Here is a 23,946-nt window from a genome sequence, read left to right as displayed (position 1 = left end):
CTTGTTCTAGTCCATAGGTCACTTCTGGTAGCAGAATATGATAGGTAGCGCTATTCTGACAGAACGCCGGTATAAAGCAAAAGTAGTGGTAAAAAAGCACTTATGGGTTTAACCAATCTTTTTTTTTTTTTTTGTACAATTCTCCTTTAATTGGTTCCCGACCAGCCGCCGCAGATATGCTGCGGCAGGCTGGCTCCTACAGGCAAATCGCCGTACATGTGCGGCGCTCGCCTGAAGGCCACTGGGGATGAGTGTGCACTGCCGCCGCCACGCTCCCGCCCCTGCTCGTTCACGGGGAAGCCGACACGTGTGTCAGGCGGCTCCGATTCCTGCCTGACACCGGCTATCGCTCCCCACTGAGGGTGAAGGACGGTTGGCTGATGTAAACACAGCTGTCCGTCCTTCTCTCTGCAATGATCATAGAGACCATGTGATCCTGCTATATAGGATCGCATGTATCTATGGTCATTTCACAAGCACAACCCCCCCCCCCCCACAGTTAGAATCACTCCTTTAGGCTTTCATTTAACCCCTTGATCACCCACTGTGTTAACCCCTTCCCTGCCAGTGTCATTATTACAGTAACAGTGCATATTATTTAGCACTGATTACTGTAGTAATGTCACTGGTACCCCCAAAAGTGTCAAAAATGTCAGTCAGCGGTCCGATATGTCCGCCGCAATGTCGCAGTCCCAAAAAAATCGCAGATCGCCGCCATTACTAGTAAAAAAAAAAACAAAACAATAAAAATGACATAAATCTTACCCGGTGTTAGTAGACGCAATAAGTTTTGTGCAAACCAATCAAAATACGCTTATTGCGATTTCTTTCAAAAAATTTTGATTTTTAATTTTTTTTTAGAATGTCCTATAAAAGAATGTGAAATATATTGTTTTTTTTTTCTTTTTCAAAATTGTCGCTCTTTTTTTGTTTATAGAACTAAAAATAAAAATCGCACAGGTGATCAAATACCACCAAAAGAAAGCTCTATTTGTGGGAAAAGGACGTATATTTCGTTTGGGTACAGCGTCGCACGGCCGCGCAATTGTCCGTTAAACTAACGCAGTGCCGAATCGCAAAATAGGGCCTGGTCAGGAAGGGAACAAATCCTTCCAGGGCTAAAGTGGTTAAGGGAGGCGTGGCAGGTGGGTGTGTCCCATGTCTACATACCTTAGCTAACAAGTGTCCCTTATTCCTATCTCAGAAAGTTGGGGGTATGCAGTAATATTAGTGTATCAGTGTATTGCAGTACATAGTATAGGATGACATGTCACATAAGCCTTCCTCCGTACTGAGCCAATCTGGAAATTACAAATTGTACATAACTGTTTTTTCTACAACTCTAGGAATTTCAAGCCAGAAACAAACATGGCCGCCGCAGTTTCACGCACCTCACAAGTCCTATACGTCTCCTGCCGTAATTTGCAGCTTGGCGACAGAGGAAAAAAAATAGGCGCGTGACGTCAGTGCGTTGCCGTAAAGCGCCAGGCAGCGTGTGTAGCCGGTGAGTAGAGGGAAATGTACGTGTACCGGTCGTTATTACATTGATTGTGCAGGCGGGAGTGTACCGGGCTGGTGGGGTGAGGGGGTTAATATCGGTGAATGCGGAAAAAAGAGAGGCGGTGACCCGGTATGACGCTGAGTCACGTTGTTCCTCTGTGTAGTACAGGAAGTAAACATTGTGTGGTCAGGAATGGACTCATTGTAGTGTCTGGGGAGCCCAGAGCCCGGGAATTCACCCACCTACACCGATCATCGTACTGCTGGGGAAGGTGCTGCTTGTGTATGGAGGAGGGGGGATGGGACATTGATTGGTTCTGGGGGGGATCAGCTGATCACTCACCATACAGTCTGATTGTACAATCTCTATTAGATTTATGAGAAGGATCCATTGGTGTACACACCGTCCGATATGTATCCAGACAGGCCCTAATGGTAGATTGTACGGTGTGTGGTCAGTGTGCTGTGGAAGGCCCAGTTTCTTAGGACATGAACTGAATAGAATGTGAGGTATAGGACGTGTTCCTTAGTACAGACATTGTACAATCAGATTGCTATGTGTGTGGAGAACATTTGTATATGACACTAATAAGGATATTTAATTGGAAGACCCCGGACTGTTCACTTACTGCAATGCTGCACTGCAGGACACCCCTACTGTGTCACTTTCATGGCCGCTTTACGCTAGCGGCAAAGACTTCCACTCCTCCGAAATGTGATTGATGCTCGGATCACTTTTCAGAGGTGTTTGACTTGCGATGAGCTGGCATTGTCACCTGCTCTAACCCCCCTAAATGTCCAGTATTAGGTAGATTGCACACAGTTGCTGAGCGACCCTGTTTACATTACATTCTGCTGGTGGCTGCAAAGCCAAACATCCCAGCTGTGGTGTGTATACTCCGGGGCCAATGCCTTTGCAGCTTAAAGAGGTTGTAAACCTGAGAAGAGGAAAATAAAATGTAAGACAAAGGCATAATGTGCTAGTATGCATTGCATACTGGCTCATTATGAAATACGTGCCTACCAAAGCCCTCCAGAGGCGCCCGCACACTGCTGAGGTAGCAGGATAGGAGTTGGCGCATCACACATACCTATATAACAGTGATGGCGAATCTTGGCACCCCAGATGTTTTGGGACTACATTTCCCATGATGCTCCTGTACTCTGCAGTGTAGGTGAGCATCATGGGAAATGTAGACCCAAAACATCTGGGGTGCCAAGGTTCGCCATCACTGCTATATAGCATCAAGGGGTATGCAGTTCATGTATAGTCATTAGTCTGGTGGCTGAAATAGATGACACTCAGGGCCAGCTCAGCTGCAGAGAGAAGTCAGCTCTGAAAGTGGAAATAAAAACAAAAAGCCGAGCGCCTCTAAGTGTTATCAGTTTAATTACAGGAAAACTGCTCACATTTAACCACTTAAGCCCCGGAAGATTTTACCCCCTTCCTGACCAGGCCCTATTTTGCGATTCGGCACTGCGTGACTTTAACGGACAATTGCGCGGTCGTGCGACGCTGTACCCAAATTAATTTGACGTCATTTTTTCCCACAAACAGAGCTTTCTTTTGGTGGTATTTGATCACCTCTGCTTTTTTTTTTTCTTTTATCATGCGCTATAAACAAAAAAAGAGCGACAATTTTGCAAAAATAACAATATTTTTCACATTTTTTATATGAAATTCCCCAAAAAAATGAAAAAATCAAAAATTTTTAACATTTTTGGCCAATTTGTTTTCTGCTACATATGTTTGGTAAAAAAAAAATCGCAATAAGCGTATTTTGATTGGTTTGCGCAAAAGTTATTGCGTTTACTAAGGGAAAGATTTTTGTCATTTTTGTTGTTTTTTTTTTTTAACGAGTAATGGCGGCGATCTGCGATTTTTGTGGGACTGCGACATTGCGGCGGACAGATCGGACCCTTGACTGACATTTTTAACACTTTTGGGGTTACCAGTGACATTACTATAGTAATCAGTGCTATAAATATGCACTGTTACTGTAAAAATGACACTGGCAGGGAAGGGGTTAACTTTATTGGGGAAGGAGGGGTTAAGTGTGTCCCTAGGGGCGTGCTTCTAACTGTGATTGGCTGTGGCTTTTTATGTAACAGCAGAGATTTACGGGCCTACATAGCAGGATCGTATGATCTGTGCTGTTACACAGGGGAGAATGACAGGCGGCTTTGTTTACATTAGCTGCCTGCCTTTCTCCCTCTGTAACTGACGATCGCGAGTGACCGGCGGACATCGGGTGTCCGTGAACGAGCGGGGGCGGGAACGCGCCTCCGGCACCGCACGTTCGCCCCCTATTGGCTCACAGGCTAGTGACGTACCGATACGTCACTTTGCCTGCACGGGGCTGACCGCCGCAGTATATGTACTTGTGGCGGTAGGCAAGCGGTTAAAGTATAAAATAGTTCATCTGTTAGGTGGTCTGCAGGAACACAGGGGTCCACGGCTGGATGTTGTGGCTCCAAGAGGGGGTGCAGGGGATGGTGAAGGAGGGAGATGCCTGGAGGGCCAAGAGACTAGCTAGATTTTGTTTTTATATGCACATTGCTGAGGTGGCTGACATCTTTTCCAGGGTTTCTTCCGGGTTCGTAGGCTCCAGCGGCGTGAGTGGTCTGAGCCGCGATGATGTCGCTCCCGCATAAGCGTGTGGGAGCCGCCATTTTCAGCATGGGCTCTGAAGGTCTGGCACGGTAAGCTGGACCTTCAGAGTGCATGTGCTGATGGCGTCATTGACTGCATGCACTATGAATATCTCCTAAACGGTGCAAGTTTAGTAGATATTCACAGAACCTACAGGTAAGCCTTGTTATATGCTTACCTTTAGGTACAATTACAAAATAAGACTTTACTGCCTCTTTAAAGTGGTTGTAAAGGTAAAAGTTTTCTTTTTTTTTAACCTTAAAGTGGGAGTAAACTCTCTTGGTTGCTTTTTACTCCTAATAAGGCTTACCTATACGTACAGTAAATATCTCTTAGACGTGCACCGTTTAGGAGATATTAACTTGTGAAGCCACCGGCCACCTTCAAAGCCCTGTGCCCTGAACAGCGGCTTCTGCGGTGACGTTATAGTGGTTTGTTCAATCAAGAGTGGAGCCCACCAACCTGGAAGGAAGACTGGATGAAGATGAATGCCCTGTCAGCGGTCACAGCGCACTGCTGCAGGGCTTCGTTTAAAGAGAAGTTTCAGATAATGTGCTAATATGCGATGCATACTAGCACATTATATCTTTGCTTTGCAGGGGAATATTTTTTTTTTCTTTTTTAAAGTCTGTGGTTTACTACCGCTTCAATGCATTCTCTGCATTAGGGTAAGAAACCTTCTAATAGTAGCTACTCCCCTAAGTCTGATCTGAGTCCAGCGCAGTGCACATCTACAGCAGCTCTTCTTCCCTCTCCCAGCACTCACAGGCTTGGATAAGAGCAGGGAGAGCCATTGGCTCCTTTTGCTGTCAGAAAAACCTGTAAACCAGGGCCGAGCCGGGCTGTTTGAATAGATGCAAACAATGCGAGGCTCAGGATCAAGTATGCATGAGGGGGGGTAGGAGCTCCGTCAGGGGAGCCCAGAAGAGGAGGATCAGAACTGCTCTGTGCACAGAGCAGGGAATTAAAACATATTATTTTATTGAAAAAAAAAAACAAATCTAAACTTTACAACCCCTTTAAGAGGACGCAGTTGGGGTGGTAAACATGGGGCTCAGGCTTAGCCCTGTGTTTTTACCAACCGCCAGTGTAAACAAGCTCTTAAGTCCAAGGCACATGGATCACTGTTGTAATGTTCTGCAGGCTACAATGCATAAATGTAATAAATTCATTTTGGTTTCTTTTATTAGTGTGGGTCCATTTATTCAATGTTTGCAAAGGGTGAGCTATGCTTTGAATGTTCTAAAAGGCAATGGGATGAATTTTCTATGACTGGAGCATATAAGATCTGGAACAGATGTGCATAGTAACCAATCAGCTTCTAGCTTTCATTTTCAAAACCTAAAGCATCATTTTGTGATTGTTGGGTCAAAAACAAAATCCCTTGCTAAATGTAAATGTGTTTTTGTTTTTATCTTAAAGCGGAGTTCCACCTAAAAAAAAAAAAAAAAAAATGACATAAAAATACCCCTGGGACAGTCAGGGCTTGTGCATTCCACAATGGCTAGCCTCTGTACTGTCCCGGGTTGCACTCACCTGCAAGAAGAAATACTTACCTTGAAAATGTATTGTCCAGCGCTGCCATCTCAGGTGTGGGCAGCTTGAAGCCAGCGCGATCCTCTTCTGCGTCCTCTTCGGTCCCACGATGCACTGCACCGGCCCCGCCGTCACTTCCTGGCTTGCAATGATTCCTGGGAGCTGAACGTCATCCCTCCCAGGAATCAATGCCCCTGCACCGGTCCCGCCGTCACTTCCGGTGCAGGGGCACGCCATCCCTCCACAGCTTCTGGGCATGCCCAGAAGCTGCTTAGAAGGGAATGACGCGCGCGCACTGGAACTGACGTCGGGGCCGGTGCAGGGGCATTGATTCCTGGGAGGGATGACGTTCAGCTCCCAGGAATCATTGCAAGCCAGGGAGTGACGACGGGCCGTGGCCACAGAGGGGAGGAAGTAAGGTAAGTATATTTTCTTCTAATCCAAGGTAAGTAAAAATGAAAAAAAAAAATGTGATTATCCATTTCTTTTTAAGGTGACCCGGACCAAGAAGATGGACAGAAGTGTCATTTTAGGGTGGAACTCCATCCACTTTAAGCTGTGGTCATGTGATGCCACAGCCCAGAGACTTCTCTTTTGTTTATTTCCTATTTGGGTCCTTCGAATGGACACTTCTTATTGGATATCCAGCAGCAGGGATCTCTCAGGATCCAAAAGAGGGCTGACCTCATCAGAGTTGGGACTGTGGGCGACCAGCGATCTGGGGTTTCCTTTGCACCACTGGATTGCTTATCTCCCACACCTGAAAGTGTCAGTGGCAAGAAGGACCAGGAGGGGGAACTTAAGTATATAGTATAAGTATATCTGGCTTCACAAGGTAAGGAAGGGGATAAATGTCTAGTAGGATATGTTTTTTCCCGGAGTGGGGAATTACCTGAAGAAGCTGATTGGTTGCCACGCACAGCTGCTCTAGATGTGTGCTGCAGTCTTAGTACATTGCATTCTCCCTCTCTCTGCCTTTTATTTTTGTAAAAGGGACTTCTGTTCTGCTCTGATTCAGCGGGAAATCTGTTTATGAATCTACTGCTGATTGGAATGTACACTGTCCAAGTTAAAGGATCAGTATTTAATCCGCTGTTACGTTGTATTTGTTGAGTTAGGCTTCTTTCACACGGTCCGCCTCCGCAGGCGGATCCGTGTTGCTCAGCGGGGATCGATCCGCGATCCCCGCTGAGCCGGGCGGATGACAGCTCCGTCTCCGCTTGCAGAGCGGAGAGGGAGGTGTCTCAGCACCCGCTGCCCTCTATGGGGGATCGGAGGAGAGCGGACCGCTTGTCCGCTCTCATCAGATCAGATCCGCTCCGCTCCGATTACTGAACGGATGGAAAAATAGGGTTTCCATCCGTCCAGATTTCAGCACAGGATCGGATGCGGATGGCAGCGGGTGTCAGCGGAGGTGACCTCCGCTGACACCCGCTGCCCCATAGAGCTGCATGGAGGATCCGATCAGATCCGCTTAAAAAACTAACAGGCGGATCTGATCGGACCGCCCGTGTGAAAGAGCCCTTATGCATTTTCTTTCCTTTGTATTGTACTAATCACGATATATGTTTGTCTTCAGGTTTTGAAAGAAGTGAAAACATGGATATCCGGCCGAATCATACAGTTTATATTAACAACTTAAATGATAAAATTGGGAAGGAAGGTAAGGAAAGGTCAAGCTTTAATGGAAAGGGGATGTGTAGTTTTGTATATATTTTTGGGATCCACAACAAAAATCACAGGTGTGCCGCTCAAGGCTTCACCAGGTCCTCTTGCGTGACAAACCATTAGGAGTGCTGACAAGGACAGAGCTCATCCCAGCTATAAGCATCCAGTAGAGAAAGGAAAGTCCTAAAAGTCGCACATCGCAGTGAAACCCTGTGAGGAGGTGTATGACAGCTAGACATGTCAAACACCTCTTTACTAAGTATTGCTGTGATATGTGAATTTTAGGACTTCCTTTCCCTACTGATTGTATACCTTTTTCTTTATTGTGCCCAGGAGTAAAATTAAAGTCCTTAAAGTCTAGTTTTTAAAAAAAATAAATAAAAATGAACATGTTATACTTACCTCCTCTGTGCAGTGGTTTTGCACAGGGCAGCCTGGATCCTCCTCCTTCCCGGGTCCCTTTTCGCTGCTCCTAGCCCCTCCCTCTTGTCGAAAGCCCCCACAGCAAGCAGCTTGTTATGGGAGCACCCGAGCGGAGCTGCAGCTCAATGTGTCCATTTAGACATGGAGCTGCGGTTCTACACCCCCCCCTTTGATTAACTGTGACTGACAGTCGCAGGAGCCAATGGCATTGCGGCTGTTTCTCAGCCACTCAGGAGGGAGGGTCCCAGGCAGCTGAGAGATTTGTGGACAGAGATGGGGCTCAGGTGAGTTTTAGGGGTTGCTGGGGCGGCTGCTACACACATAGAATGCATTAAGATGAAAAACCTTTTAACTTTTACAACTTTTATAAAATGTTTTTTTGTTTTAGTCTGCTAAATATAGATATTTCAGATTCCCTGTTTCTAGCCAGAAACTATAAACTAATTTTCCAAACCTATCTTTTAGCTAGGCATAGACAGTTTATTTTTTTTCAGCCCATCATTTTAACAAAAAAAAAAAAAAAAAAAAAAGATTTCTCCATCCACTCAAGCCTTGACAATCAGCGGGTGTCGGCAGACATCCATCGTCCTGCACCGATAATCAGCTTCTGCTGTGACTAATCACTGCAGAAGCAATGTTTGTGCCCCCTACCTGTGAGTGCAGAATCATATATATATATATATATATATATATATATATATATATATATATATAATATCTGATTCAGCAAAGAATGGCCACCCTGTAGCAGTAAATCTGCAAGTGGTTAATACATACATGCATGAATGAGGCAGAGGTAGGACACACCCATTATGTACTGAATGTGTATAAAGAGACTTAGTTAGACAGAAACAGTATAAGAGAGAAAGCAATTCTTTTTAAGCACCTTTATGGATTTACCAGCCTGAAGTAAAGTTGGAAAAGAAGTTTGTGAACAGGCAGGCAGTTTATTGCTAAAGAGACATTCAATGTTTCTTCTGCAATAAAATACCTGCCTGCTCGCAAAGCTTTGTAGAATGTATCCTAAGCTGTGCATGCACAGCTCAGTTTACATTCTGGCACAGTGTCTGGGTGCTGCAAGGACTGCTCTTCTGTGCATGATAGAGTCACAATGATCTTGCACCAGCTAGTTAAGGGGGCATTGGATCGGCACCAGAAAGAAGCCAGGGAGATGATGCCGGTGAGGAACCATTTGAACAGAGGTAAGTGTTTTTTTTAATTTAGCTCCACTTTAACTGCTGAGCAACTAAAAGACAAGTCTGAAAGTAAAGTAAGTATGTTTTTTCTTTAGCAAACCCAGAATGTTTAGAGGCATTGGTGTTATGGGTACACATTGCATTCAATATTTACTTTTCTAGTGCCTGCACTGTGACAGCAATGTCACAGACATCTCCCGGACACTGTTTACAATTTGGAGCCAGGAGGACGGGCACATGATCACCGTGGCAGCCATTTACAGTGATTACATGATTGTAATGCCCAACAAATGCCTCTGACCTTAAAGCAGAACTACACTGCATCTGAGCACTACAATCCAAAAACGCTGTTTAATTTGATTTTAATATTTTAAAGCAAACTCCCTCATCCATCTATGTCTCCATTTTTAGTTTGGCTAGAATCCACTTTGAAAAACACCCTCCCTAGCATTTCTGGCTGCGGTCCTCCTAAGTAAGGGCAGGCGATTCAAGTAGCATTTACATCCTGGAATCTATCTGCCCTTAGCTCAAGCATTCAGGCAAGAAAGTGTGCTTAGCTGAGAAGCCCCCCCCCCTCTAAAGACTATTGGGGTGTATGACATCCTTTTCCTAGGCCAGAAACCAGGAAATATATGAAGAAATGTAAAAAAAAATAAAAAAGTTTAAAACAAGTAAATATAATATACTTTCCTATCTATTTACTAATGCTAGCAGCATAAGGATTAAAAATAGTCAATGTTGATTGAGACTGTGAAGTTCCACTTTAAGAACCCCTTAAAGGGCCATCAGGAGCTGGTGGTAAGGGGTAAATGGATGCCACCACATACGATTTTGGTGAGAATAGACATTCGGGGGGACATTTAACATGGCAAGCAGATATAGTGGTGTTCTCCACTATATACCACTATATACCACAATATACCTCACCACCCTGGCCTGCATTTAACTCACAGCTGAGAGAGCTGGCTGATTGGAGGGGCTTTCCTACATGACTTTGACATTTGATGTGACAAGGCTCTCCTTCATTTAGAGGCTATATATAAATATGCAGAATCTTTTTTTTATCTTTGTTTGTTTTTCTTTTTACTGAAGCTTTATACAAAGTCCCCAATGTTTTAGAGGGTTTATTGGAATGCTGAGGAGTGAAGTGGGGTGAAGGCTGATGGCATAGTGATATAAAGATAGGCAGTGGGGGTTCCTGTATTACTATATGGGTATTCCTGCCAAAAGAAAAAAATCTATCTTAAATTTGTATTATTGGAATTTAATGTCATAATTTAGTATTTCTCTAGCGCTCATTGACAGACGTAGTCCTCGGTGATACACCACCTTCGGGTTATGTTGCCTCCACAGGAGCAGGACTAGACAGGAAATTAAAAAGCTCTGGCCACACCCTAGGGGCAGTCCCAGAGGATATATCCTCTCTCTCTCTGCCTCAGCAAATCAGTTATTTTCTGTCTAGTTAGGAGTAAGGACCTAGAAAAAAATCTATCTTAAATTTGTATTATTGGAATTTAATGTCATAATTTAGTATTTTTATATTGGCATACATGAGCATTAAAAAAAACAGGTATACTGTATAACATGGAGAGTACGCATAGTCACAGTCTAGTATATGTTGGTTAGTGTGACATGCTCATTAAGGTTAATTTTTATGTAATTGAGCCATCTTGTATCGGTTGTAATATAATTTTCTTTTCTTTCTAGAACTGAAGAGATCTCTGTATGCGCTCTTCTCTCAGTTTGGTCATGTGATGGACATTGTTGCTTTAAAGACGGTGAAGATGAGGGGACAAGCCTTTGTAATATTTAAGGAGCTCAGCTCATCTACCAATGCTTTGAGACAACTACAAGGATTTCCATTTTATGATAAACCAATGGTATGTCATATCTTAGCCACCCTGATTTATCCGGCTTGATGGAAATTTCCCATCAGAATAGGAAATCTGGAGCTATTAATGTTCACTTGTTTTTAAGGTACAAGCTCCAGAGCGTTTGTCATCTTTAGGGATTGTATAGGCAAACACAGCATGCTTCCAGGTGCACTCATCTTGTGTTTGTGATCTTCCTCCAGAGCTGTTTCTGACCTCCTACTAAGCTGCTAATGCATTTCCATTTTCTTATATGGGGAGAAAAGCTGTTCTAAGGCAGATCAATGCCTTTGTATACAATATTTTGTTCTTCATTTCTTGATGAATCACTTATTTTTGCTTATTCTGAATCAGAGAGTTCCTTAGTAAAGAAGCACCATTTGGTATGAAAAAAAAAAGATCTTGTACATGTAAGTTGAGATTAAATATTCTTTGCGGTATGCTAAATCCTCCTCCACGGTGATTAAGGATATATATTATTTAATTGCTAGGTGCAATTTTTTTTTCTTTTTGTGTTTACTTGATGTCATGTGACCTCAATCCCCATCCTTGCATAGTATAAAGGTGGCTGGTGGGTTTATCTATTCCTGGCAGTGTTACTTCAGGCTATGATGTATCTTGCATTACATTCTTGTAAACTGTATCGTGAATGAGAATACTTGAGCGTCCCCATTGAGAGAGCATGTGAGGTCAGGAATAGAGTATACTCTGCCAGGCAGAAGGTGGTGGGGCTTTGATCTGACACTGACAACGGTACCAGGAAGTGCCTGTGAGCAGACACATTCGGCCCAGGCACTCTGTTGTCAGTGAGGTAGAGGCGTATTGCCAAGATATCTAGATGTCTAGATTCTTTGATTGTTTTCTAATCAGATTTTTAGCAATTTAAATAATGTTTAAAATAATTGCTTATTATATTATTATTTATACTAAAGAGTATATATTTAGTCTTAACTGGAATTTCACTTTAAGACCCAAATATGTAATCTATTTTAAGTATGAGTAAAGATAGTTATTTCTACCAATGAAACATAAAACTTATTCTGAAAAAAAGCAAAAGAATGCAGTTCACATATTTATGATGATCTGTGCAGGTTTGTGCATGTTGTGATACCAGGTTACTGGGACTTGTGTGAATATATAGAGATTGCAGGAAACTGTTTTGTTATTCTCAGTAATAGTGAAGTAGCACTTCCTTGGGCAGAAATCCTGTTCACTGGGTCCTGGGGCTCCCCAGGCAGAAATGACTTTGCTGTTTAAAACCTTTGTAATAGAAGTACCCTAGTCCTTTTCAAGTTCACGTGAAAAATGTGCCTTGATGTGAGAACATTGATTTGCAGATAACTGTGCAGCAGAGAGCTAGGAAAGCACAACTTTGTGTGTTTCTAATTCTTAGGCTTAATGTCAAACTGACATATATTGTAAAGTTAAAGCAGGATTACAGTCATTTTTGTGTTTATTAAAAGTCAGCAGCTGCAAAAAGTGTAGCTTCTGACTTTGAATAAACACATACTCACCTGTCCCATGATCCAGCAATGCGGCTGCCTGAACCCTCGTTGTTCTCCCTCGCCTCGCGCCGGCATCAAAGTGTAGGCACCTGGCTGTGACAGCTTGCGGCTTCACAGCCAGGTGCGCACTGCAAATGCGCGAGTTGCACTGCACCTCCTCAATTACCTGGCAATCTTTTGGGACATGTCCCAGAAGATTACAGGGAGGGAGGGGAAGAGGAAAACTTCTACTTGAGTCGCATTGGCGGCCCAAGAGGAAGTGGGAGCTGGGTACATGTCAAACCCCCCCCCAAAAAAAAAATTACATGCCAAATGTGGGTCAGGAGTCCTTATAGCTGAACTTCAACTTTTGGGTGGAACTCTGCTTTAACTGACCCATATTGGGTGGAACTCTGCTTTAACTGACCCATACTGGGTGGAACTCTGCTTTAACTGACCCATACTGATGCTGCTAATCTTGGTAAGGCCACTAAACTACACAACTCTGGTCACAAAAGCATTAACACAGGTATGTGCAGGATCCCCAAGTTTTTCACATATTTGTAGCTAGCTTAGTGGAAACCTCCAAAATGCAGCATCCTTGCATCAGTTATCAGTAAGGAAATGTCCAAACTTCTGCAGTTAATGGTAAGCTTGCAGAATTCTGACGTCTTCCACTTGACAAGCTTTTATCATGTGTAGGTGGTTATGTAAACAAAACTTAAGTCTAGCTACTGATATTGTGCATTATCAATTAATACCTAAATTCTTATGTTTTGCAGCGAATTCAGTATGCAAAGTCTGACTCTGATTTAGTATCCAAGATGCGTGGAACATTTGCAGATAAAGAAAAAAAGAAGGATAAGAAAAAGAACAAACCCCAAGACCAGGCTGCGAATGCAGCAAATAAAAAACCCCCACAGGTGAGTCGGGGCATGCTGTAAAGGCTGTAAGATTTTTGAAGTTCATTGGGGTACATTTACCAATTTTATCATGTTAATTAAACAATCACTATGAATAATTTACTTGCGAAATGTGATTGACGTGGCCCGGGAGAGGAGCATTCTGGTGGCGTGGCCTGGGAGAGGAGCATTCTGGCGGTGGGCGGCCAAGGAGAGGAGCATTCTGGCAGAGGGGTGGCCCGGGAGATGAGCCTACTGGCGGGGGGCGGTGCGGCCCGGCAGAGGACCCTTCTGGCGGCGCGGCCCGGCAGAGGACCCTTCTGGCGGCGCGGCCCGGCAGAGGACCCTTCTGGCGGCGCGGCCCGGCAGAGGACCCTTCTGGCGGCGCGGCCCGGCAGAGGACCCTTCTGGCGGCGCGGCCCGGCAGAGGACCCTTCTGGCGGCGCGGCCCGGCAGAGGACCCTTCTGGCGGCGCGGCCCGGCAGAGGACCCTTCTGGCGGCGCGGCCCGGCAGAGGACCCTTCTGGCGGCGCGGCCCGGCAGAGGACCCTTCTGGCGGCGCGGCAGAGGACCCTTCTGGCGGCGCGGCAGAGGAGCCCTCCTGGCGGCCCGGCAGAGGATCCTTCTAGGCGGCGGGCGGTGTGGCCTGGGAGAGGAGCATTCGGGCGGCTGCGGCTGGCGCGGTCTGGGAGAGGAGCATTCGGGCGCCGGCTATCGCGGCCCGGAGAATTCTGACGGCGGGTGATGCTGCTGTAAGGGGAACGTCCTGACGGCGGGCGGCGCGGATGGGAGGGGAACATTCTGACGGGGGGTGACACAGGCTGGAGTTTGCATTAGGTTTCTTTAGTTTAAAAACTGCTCAATACCACTTCTGTATTTTTTTGGATGATTGTCAATATGTCAGGCGCAAACTGGATTCGCAAGTATAGTACTGTATTTGCAAAATAGTCACTAAAAATGAACAGCTGCATAGCAATTGATAAGACTGCAGTGATTTTGCAACAGAAAGCATGTAAATTTAAGATGAGTCAACTAAAAAAAAAAAAAAAGCGTTAAATGTTCCCCATTTTGTATGCTGTCCCTGACCTGCAGAGTTTTTAATATCTGAGCTGTTGGGAATTATGATGAATCTCTCTGTATGTTTTCATCTGCCTACATCCTCATTTACATTGCTGTTCTCATCCTCCTGGTTTCTAGCAGATGAAAACATTGTCCCATCTGCTCTCAGCACAGGCAAGTCATTCAGTTCCCATCTGTGAGCTGATGTCCATTACAGTTCCAGATCTGTGGCAACAGGCAGCTTTGCTGCTTTTTAGCTGCTTGAATTGGAAATAGTGTTATTGCATTTCAAAACATTGTAAAACTGACTAAAATGTATACAAGGAATACCCTGTAATGTGAGCAGAAGTATTCTTTTTTGTTTACCAAATTGCATCTAATGATGTATCATGTAATGGCCCTTGTTGATGCTCTTTTCTAAGTAGATTTATAGAGGGTGCACCCCCTTCCTTGCTTCATCACCCTGGAATAGGCTTAGGCGTGTTCGGTGTTCAGTTGAATTCAAGACTACCCCAGTAAGATAATGAAACTGACAATCTGGCTTTAATGCTGTATAGGATATAGTCAATTCAGATATCAGAACCCAACAATAATTCACCTACAAGCAACAACATTTGGCCTAATGGGTTTGTAGTGTGCTGGACACTTTACAGCACTGATCTCCATCTAGATTCGGTTATCCTGGAACTTTTTTTTTTTTTTTTTTAAGGACTATTATAACAAAATAAAAGTGCTAAAATCTTTCATCAAATGTTTGGCATTGATCTTAAAACATTTACAATATCTGGGGTACCTGTTATATTTTATTGTTCTATGCTTTGGCGAGTTTATTATTGATGTTGCTATTTACAGGTTCCGGGACAGGAAACAGACAATGCAGCACCAGGATCAGCACAGAGCCAGCAGGTAATAAAGCATGTGCATGGCTTACACAAAGCAACATGGTCTGTGTTATGCTTTTAGATAAAATTACTTGTCTTTGGGTTTTGCTTGGAAAAGACAATAATGCTTTCAGTGTAAAATATAGGTAACTGCAGTGTTCAGTGGCATTAGTCTATTAAAGTGTACTTATAGTGTAAAATAAAGGATCCACTAGTAGTCGGTCATCTAGTTCTCATTTCTTAGGGGACAGGAAGACATTACAAATTGCATATTTTATTAGTGCCGCATTTAGTATATTTCTGTCCATGCCATACAATGCTATTTTCAGGCCTATATCTTTTTATTATTTAAAAAAAAAAAAAATATACACAGTATCTCACAAAAGTGAGTACACTCCCTTTTTTGTAAATATTTTATTTATCTTTTCATGTGACAACACTGAAGAAATTACACTTTGCTACAATGTAAAGTAGTGAGTGTACAGCTTGTATAACAGTGTAAATTTGCTGTCCCCTCAAAATAACTCAACACACAGCCATTAATGTCTAATCCGCTGGCAACAAAGTGTCAATATTTTGTGTGGCCACCATTATTTTCCAGCATTGCCTTAATCCTCTTGGGCATGGAGTTCACCAGAGCTTCACAGGTTGCCACTGGAGTCCTCTTCCACTCCTCCATGACGACATCAAGGAGCTGGTGGATGTTAGAGACCTTGCGCTCCTCCACCTTCTTTTTGAGGATGAGCAACAGATGCTCAATAGGGTTTAGGTCTGGAGACATGCTTGGTCAGTCCATCACCTTTACCCTCTGCTTTTTTTTAGCAAGGCAGTGGTCATCTTGGAGTTGTGTTTGGGGTTATCATGTTGGAATAATGCCCTGCAGTCCAGTCTCCAAAGGGAGGGGATCATGCTCTGCTTCAGTATATCACAGTACATGTTGGCATTCATGGTTCTCTCAATGAACTGTAGCTCCCCAGTGCCGACAGCACTCATGCAGCTCCACACCATGACACTCCCACCGCCATTCTTGACTGTAGGCAAGACACACTTGTCTTTGTACTCCTCACCTGCCGCCACACACGCTTGGCACCATCTGAACCAAATAAGTTTATCTTGGTCATCAGACCACAGGATATGTTTCAAGTAATCCATGTCCTTAGTCTGCTTGTCTTCACCAAACTGTTTGCGGGCTTTCTTGTGCATCATCTTTAGAAGAGGATTCCTTCTGGGACGACAGCCATGTAGACCAATTTGATGCAGTGTGCAGCGTATGATCTGAGGACTGACAGGCTGAGCCCCCACCCCTTCAACCTCTGCAGCAATGCTGGCAGCACTCATACCTCTATTTCCCAAACACAACCTCTGGATATGACACTGAGCACATGCACTCAGCTTCTTTGGTCGACCACGGCGAGGCCTGTTCTGAGTGGAACCTGTCCTGTTAAACCGCTGTATGGTCTTGGCCACCGTGCTGCAGCTCAGTTTCAGGGTCTTGGCAATCTTCTTATAGCCTAAGCCATCTTTATGTAGAGCAACAATTCTTTTTTTTTTTTTTTTTTCAGTTCCTCAGCTCTTTGCCATGAGGAGCCATGTTGAACTCCCAGTGACCAGTATGAGCGAGAACACAAAATTTAACATACCTGCTCTCTCTTCACACTTGAGACCTACCTTGTAACACTGAGTCACATGACACCGGGGAAGGAAAATGTCCAAATTGGGCCCAATTAGCCATTTTCAATTAGGGGTGTACTCACTTTTGTTGCCAGCGGTTTAGACATTAATGGCTGTGTGTTGAGTTATTGTGAGGGGACTGCAAATTTACACTGTTATACAAGCTGTACACTCACTACTTTACATTGTAGCAAAGTGTAATTTCTTCAGTGTTGTCACATGAAAAGATATAATAAAATATTTACAAATATGTGAGGGGTGTACGAACTTTTGTGGGATAGTGTGTGTATATATATGTGTGTGTGTGTGTGTGGGATTTGTTTACAATTGAACCTAAACATGCAAACTGGAGTTGTCTTTTTGTTTTCGCTTACCTATTCTCTCCTAATTTGCTGGAAGTGGGGTGGCTGTTATATTTGAACTTCCCTTCTGAAAATACTGATTCCCCAAATCTCATATTACAAAGGCTTCACTACTTTCTGAGTCTTAGACCTGGGACAAGTATGCCGATTTTTATTTTTTTATTTTTTCAAAGGTGTTTACTGTAGTTTGGCAAATAATTTTTAAATGTGAGTCCCGGTTCACACTTCTGCGATGCGGGAATGCTGCGAATATGCAGTGTGTTCCCGCATCACATCCGCAACCCTGGCAGTTCACACTGCCATATGCGATACGCAGGGGGTGTCAATTAAAAGTTAACACCCCAGTTGAGATCGCATATCGCAGTGCGATCTGCAAGTTCGCACAGAATCGGATCGCACTAGTGTGAACCACCATGCGATCCCATTCTGCTGTGGATAAAAAAAAGGGTCATGTGCGTGTTTAGTGCGGATGCGGTGCAAATTCAGCCATACAAACTGTATGGCTGAATTTGCACCGCACAGAGATCGCATGTAATTTAGGAGCAGTGCGCTCCGAAGTACATGCAATTTCTGTGATCGCACAAATGTGAACCGGACCTAAAGAACAATTGGTCTCAACTGAGCCAGAACATACTGTATATTTACAGGAAAAAAATTGCCTGGGTCACGCAGTCCCCAATATCAATATAATAAATTCAAGTAAATTTAACACTCCCACACACTATCAACCAACATTTGCGCTCTCCCTTCCCAAAACGAATGTCATAGATCAGTGAAAAAAGTCCATACTGAATTAAGAGACCATATTTAGGATGGGTACACCTAGACTGTGTGCCATCCACAGATTCCAGGCCTTATGGAATGTATTAGGGCAGGCTTTGCCATTGTAAATTATTTTATATTTGGGGTGATCTGCATTGATCAGGCAACTTGTCTTAGGGGTAATTCAGGTGATGTATAAGTTTAAATTGCAGGAACTTGTTAGCTGTGCTAATGATATCTTTAAACCATGAATCAGTAACTTCCCCTCCAGTTTGTCTCATAAATGGTGATAACATTTTCTATGTCGGGGTAAAAGTTGACATCATGAAACTGTAATAGATAAGCAACAGCAGTTCAGGTGATGTGGTAGCTTTCTTATTGTCATGAACAGTGAGCAAGTAATATTATTATGAGTACATTGTGATGTAATGTTGCTGGCAAATCAAATACCTGTTGATCCTGCCAGTATCCTGTGTGCAAGTAATTTTCCTATTTCATGCCAACACTAATTCACAGTGCATTGACAGTGTTTTGCACACTGCTGTAAGTAGGGAGTGTCAAGAGATTTCAATCATCGCTCCATACAGTCTTAGGACACTTCTTGGGTCTCTGTAGAGCAAAAGAGTTGCTGGCATCTGTGATGTTGGTGGAAGCTTCCTAGAGCTGTTCCCACTCCCCCCATCCCTTTGAGCTGGGGAAAGAGTGGGCTTGAGTGGTCACATAACTGACAAAACAAATGTGAAAAAAATGATTTTGACCTTTTTTTTTGTTTTTTATTAAATCAATTAGAATGGATAGTATAAAAAGATCTAAAATCTTCTATTCTTTGACTTGACATATACTCTAATGTGAGTGTTCTGTCATGTGCTGCAACAGCTAAATCTGAGCTTTGGAGACTTTGCAAACAAGAATACGTAGCATTATCAGTACCTGAAAAAAAGAGGCAATTTATTGGTGATACCATTCTGCTGTGATGCTATGCAAGCAAACCTCACATATGTACCATTAAACCTTAAGCAGCATAAGCCGTAACCAAAAGAGTTTAAAGCGTAAATATACTAACCCAAATCAACCTATAATTTGGATTTGTTTTTTTGACAGTTGATAAGCAGTACTAACTGTATGTATAATTGTGAACAATTTTTACATTTTTTTTTTCTTAGGTGCCTGACAACCCACCAAATTACATCTTGTTCTTGAATAATTTACCTGAAGAAACCAACGAGATGATGTTGTCAATGTTGTTTAACCAGTGAGTATTGTCCATTTTAATTCACTATTGTGAACCTGTGTTGTTTCAGATCTCTTACCAGGATATAATAAAGTATAGTAAAGTCCACTTTACGACTACTGTGAATATCCCTAAACGTGCACCGTTTAGGAAATATTTACATTTGTAGCAGCCAGTGATATCACCGGTGCATGCACACTGCGCTCCTAATGGATGGCTTGCTGGAGTATGCCGTCTGTTGAGCACACTTCACCACAACCGTGACTCACACGGTCATGTCATTTAAACAGCTAGAGCCCGTGAAACCCGAAGAAAGGCCAGATGAAGACAGAAGCCCCATCAGCAGTGAACGTGCTCTGCTGGAGGGCTTCGTTTTAAGGTAAAAGTCTCTCATAATGTGCTAGTATGCAGTACATGCCAGCACATTATGACTTAAACCACCTGGGGCCTATTTTTTATTTGCTTGGACTTTACTACAGTTTTAAGTTAAAAAAAAAAAACTTAATGTGAATCTGCTCATTGTATTTCAGATACAATTTCAGATTCAGCTGGGGACTATTTGCACCCCTAACACATGTGACTTACTGCTGGCGGGAAATGCTGGCTCCTCTGGGAGACATCAATGGAGTGCGAGTAGCTTCCTGTATCTCTCCTCTCACAGGTGGATTGCATTTGATATCACTCTGCCTGTGACAGGAGAGAGCCGGAACTATACAGGAAACATCTGCTCCGATCTGACAGCACGGAGCAGGGAGATCGCATGGCACTGCGGATGTCAGGAGCCGCAGCCCGCATGCGGGAGACTTGGGATGTCTGGCATTGGGAGAGGGCACCTGTCGCAGTGTAGCCCAGGCACCAGGCCGCTAATTCTAGTCGCCAATGCGACCCAGCGCCTGGGGTTTGTTGAGCCCTGGGTTAAAGAACACATGAACAGGTCGGAAAGTGACATACAATACGAGTTTTACAGCATCTGTTGCAGCTGTACTAAGATTCTCTTCAGCTCTCTAAGATGTGATGGAGTTCCTGTATACCTGCAGAATACTCCCAATTAACTTGCAGTGTAAACATCACTGGCTGGTGTGCAGTCTTAGCTGAAAGTCAGGGGAAAGCTTCAGCAATGACATTTCTCCAAAAAAATTGTTGTATGCATCCTGCCATTAGTAGTGAAAAGCTTTATAAAGCGCTGTATAGGTGACCTACAGATTTTCAGCTGCAAGAGCCGTATACATTTTGTAAAATTGTAGGCATCTTTTTTACCAACTGAAAGTCTCAAACTTGCTAATTACTTTCTCTAGAGAACCCAACAACCATAGTAATTCATTGTCTGTGCATGACTAACTGCAATAGTTTGGGAGATCAATAGCATCAGGTCTTGTAATATTGATGCTGCTATTCTTACAAGCTCTGTACATAGCACTATTTAATGTATGAAAATGCAATCCATTCATCTTACAAAGGTGACCAGAGATTCAGGATTTCATATATTTTGTATGTGTACCTGTAGGCATTTTTTTCTTCTAGTTTTGGATCAATTGGGGATATAAGAACCCCTGTCATGTCTTACTGCTATCCAAAGCTCAGTTGGAGAGATTTCCCCTCACTTGGTGACACAGCTTTACCATACCTTTTTTTGGTCATTTTTATTAAGTTTTAGAAACATACAACCGTATCACATGACATGAAAATGGCACATTACAAACTCAATTACAGAAGTTCACAAAGCCTTGTATCATGTAGTAAAACAATCAAATACAAAATTGGTAAATGTAAGCAGCAATGAAGGACCATAGAGATTACCAAATTCAGCCATGAACAAAAAAATAAACTATAATAACATTCTGCTGGTAAGCACATGGTACTATACCGAGATAAGGTTATGATGAACATTTAACAATGGCTGGAAGGTACCTTGCAAGGGACCCCCATGGTTTCCTAAGAAAGGCATATGTAGCCTCTATCAGTAGCAGACCTGTAAGATCCTAATGTCTGTGAGAAATCTTATAGTAAATTACACAACAATTTCCCCAGATACCGAAGTGAGCTTTACTATACTTGGAAATTAATAATACTCTACAACAGCAATACAGACCAAAGTAAAATTAGGTTGAGAAAGTTTAATAATGATAAAAACCCCTAACAGCTTTTGAGTGTCTGCTTCCCTGTTGCACATTTACCCTCACCTCTGATATGGTATAAAACAAAAAAGTGTCGCCAGGACAGAAACTAAGGCGAAAACTTTTTAATAGAGCCTCAGATAAAAGTAAAACCTGACAAGTTTTAGCCTTTCCCAATTTTATCCCAAACCATATATAAACTCTGCTTATTTGAGTTACTTTTTAATTTAATCCTCCCCAGCCTGTTTAAATATCTTTATGACAATGTTAGGTTAGTTTGAGGCAGTGTCTGGCATTTTTAAACCTCTAGTAAGAAGTGCGTGGATGCTGCAGATGAAAACTGGGTGGAGAAAATTGAGTGATGCTTTGATTACTAGCTCTTACTCTCGTTCCATCAAATTCACTGTAGCTCCTTTCCCCTTCACTTCTCTTTCCTATGAGTTATTAGTTGAGTACAGTGAGCTAGTTCATCTATTTCTGCACTTCGCACAAACTTAAAGTGGTATTAAACCCCAAAGCAAACATGTAATATATTGCAGCTTTCTTAAATGTAGTGGCTGTATTTATTTTCATCTTTACATTTTTTTTTTTTTTTTTACTTTCACTTTGTGATCTGACCAGTAAAACACTTCCTGTCTTAGTTGATGAAGGAACAACAGAGACACCTTTGGACAGCAGCTTTGTTAGGTTAGGTGCACTAGCCGATTTAGATAGACTCGATTTAATGCATTAAAGCCACACTCCAGCTAACACTTTTTAAGCAAATTTAGAAACCGTTTTACCCTTTTGGGATAAAGGTTTTACATAAATACATAAAAGTTGACTATTGTAAGCTCCCTTGCCAGTGGTGAATGGTTTATCCCAATCCTCTAACTTCCTGTTTTGCTGGACAGCCTGGTCTGTAAGGCTGCATTCACATTTGCTTTTTTGGGATCTCGGGCAGAATCACTGACGTTCTGCCCACGATCTGAAATCTCACTACAATTGCAAAATGCATTTTCCGGTGCCATTTATTTTCCATGGCACCTAAACACGGTGCAGTTGTGCCATGCTTATCGCAGCAAACCACAACGCAGTTTGAAGTTTGTTGCTCAAAAGAAGCTCCTGCTCCTTCTAGGGCAGCAAGCTTGCTGGTTGCAGTTTGTTGTGCAATTTATTATGCGATAATCGTGGCAAAACCACACCACATTTAAGGTGCCATTAAAAATGAATTGCACCCGAACATGCGTTTTTCAGTTGTAGTGCAATTTGAGGTTGCAGGTAGAAACCCAGAGATTCTGCCCAAGATTCCAAAATGGCAAATGAGAATGGAGCCCTACTGTCTGGTTTACCAGGTTAAAATAAAGACAAAAAAAGGCTAAGTTGCGAGTATTGTTTTGCAGTATTGCTCATTTACAGAGTGTTTCTAGATGGTTCCTGTGATAGAGGGCTATTGTTAGATTATAGAAGGGATCACTATTACTTTCTATATTGTGATCTAGCAACTGACTTTACTATCTCTTACTGCAGATTCCCTGGCTTCAAAGAGGTTCGCCTAGTTCCCGGAAGACATGATATTGCTTTTGTAGAGTTTGAGAATGATACCCAGGCAGGCTCTGCACGGGATGCACTTCAAGGTTTTAAGATTACGCCATCACATGCTATGAAGATCACATATGCTAAAAAGTGAAAACAGTTGCAATTTCTGGACTTTATTCACGGCTTTTAGTTCTTCAAGAATTCATATTTGCTGTTCAAACATTGAACTTCTATAGTTATTGGTTTATGTCAGATTGTCATTTTTGTACAAATAAATGTTTTTTGTTTTTTTTACTCCATTTGCTTAAAGCTAAAATCTCGAACCAAAAATTATATCTAGCTTCAAGAGCCATATATATATATATATATATATATATATATATATATATATATATATATATATATATATATATATATTCTGAAATCTTGGTGCTCTTTGTATATATCGTCCAGATCTGTACAGTACTGTAGGATGAAAAAACGTCTGCACTTTGCCTCTGTGCAGAAGTGTCCTGCAATATAGACCCATTTTTGCTGCTCTTTTTCCTTGAGCAAGATGACTAGTTTTGTATCTGAATCCTCCTGTAGTTTTCAGCAGTCAGCCAGCAAGTGGGAGGACTTGCTGGGTCACACCTACAGCTTTGTTCTATACAAATGCTATATTTATCACATGCCAGATGTCACATAGATGTTTACAAGGTAATCCTGAGTTTGCAAAGGTGTTTGGCGCACACAAAGTGGATTCATATTCCTTGTGGCTATTAAAATGGAGCTCCAGCCCCCCCACCAAAAAACTGAAAGTCACCAGCTACAAATACTGTAGTTGCTGACTTTTAATTTTAGGATACTTACCTGTCCAGAGATCCTGCAATGTTGGGAGCAGTAGGTAGGGAGCTTCACAGCTGTCTCCCTACTGCGCATGCACGAAGCACGCCGCGCTATGTGAATGGCCCGGCAGCGGGGGAAGGAGGAGGGGGGCCGAAATTGCGGGGGACCTTGCCAGGGCAAGATCACCCAGAAGTGAGGATGAATACTTGTCAAAAACGGGTATCCCCCCCTTCCTCCCCGAGAGGTGACAAATGTGGCACTGGAGGGGGGGGGGGGAAGCAAACAAG

The 23,946-nt window shown here is 43.0% G+C and overlaps 1 protein-coding gene across 2 annotated transcripts; it reads left to right on the top strand.

The window, feature by feature from the left end:
- The first annotated feature begins 1,445 nt into the window (after window positions 1-1,445).
- SNRPB2 (small nuclear ribonucleoprotein polypeptide B2) lies at window positions 1,446-23,128 on the top strand. 2 transcript variants are annotated; one of them, XM_082252314.1, is made up of 7 exons: window positions 1,446-1,504; window positions 7,269-7,352; window positions 10,684-10,856; window positions 13,114-13,254; window positions 15,145-15,198; window positions 19,132-19,220; window positions 22,823-23,128. In XM_082252314.1, the coding sequence occupies exons 2-7, from the start codon at window positions 7,289-7,291 to the stop codon at window positions 22,980-22,982; spliced, it is 681 nt and encodes a 226-aa protein (XP_082108440.1). In that variant the 5' UTR covers window positions 1,446-1,504; window positions 7,269-7,288; the 3' UTR covers window positions 22,983-23,128. The 2 variants fall into 2 exon arrangements, with proteins under 2 accessions (XP_082108440.1, XP_082108441.1); XM_082252315.1 differs by having other exon boundaries at window positions 1,451-1,508; window positions 7,279-7,352.
- The last annotated feature ends 818 nt before the right edge of the window (window positions 23,129-23,946 follow it).

The sequence above is a fragment of the Pelophylax lessonae genome, assembly GCF_965119305.1.
Source record: "Pelophylax lessonae genome assembly, chromosome: 3".
Taxonomy (NCBI): domain Eukaryota; kingdom Metazoa; phylum Chordata; class Amphibia; order Anura; family Ranidae; genus Pelophylax; species Pelophylax lessonae.
Note: the sequence above shows the minus strand (reverse complement) of the source record. Positions and strands in the feature narration are given on the sequence as shown.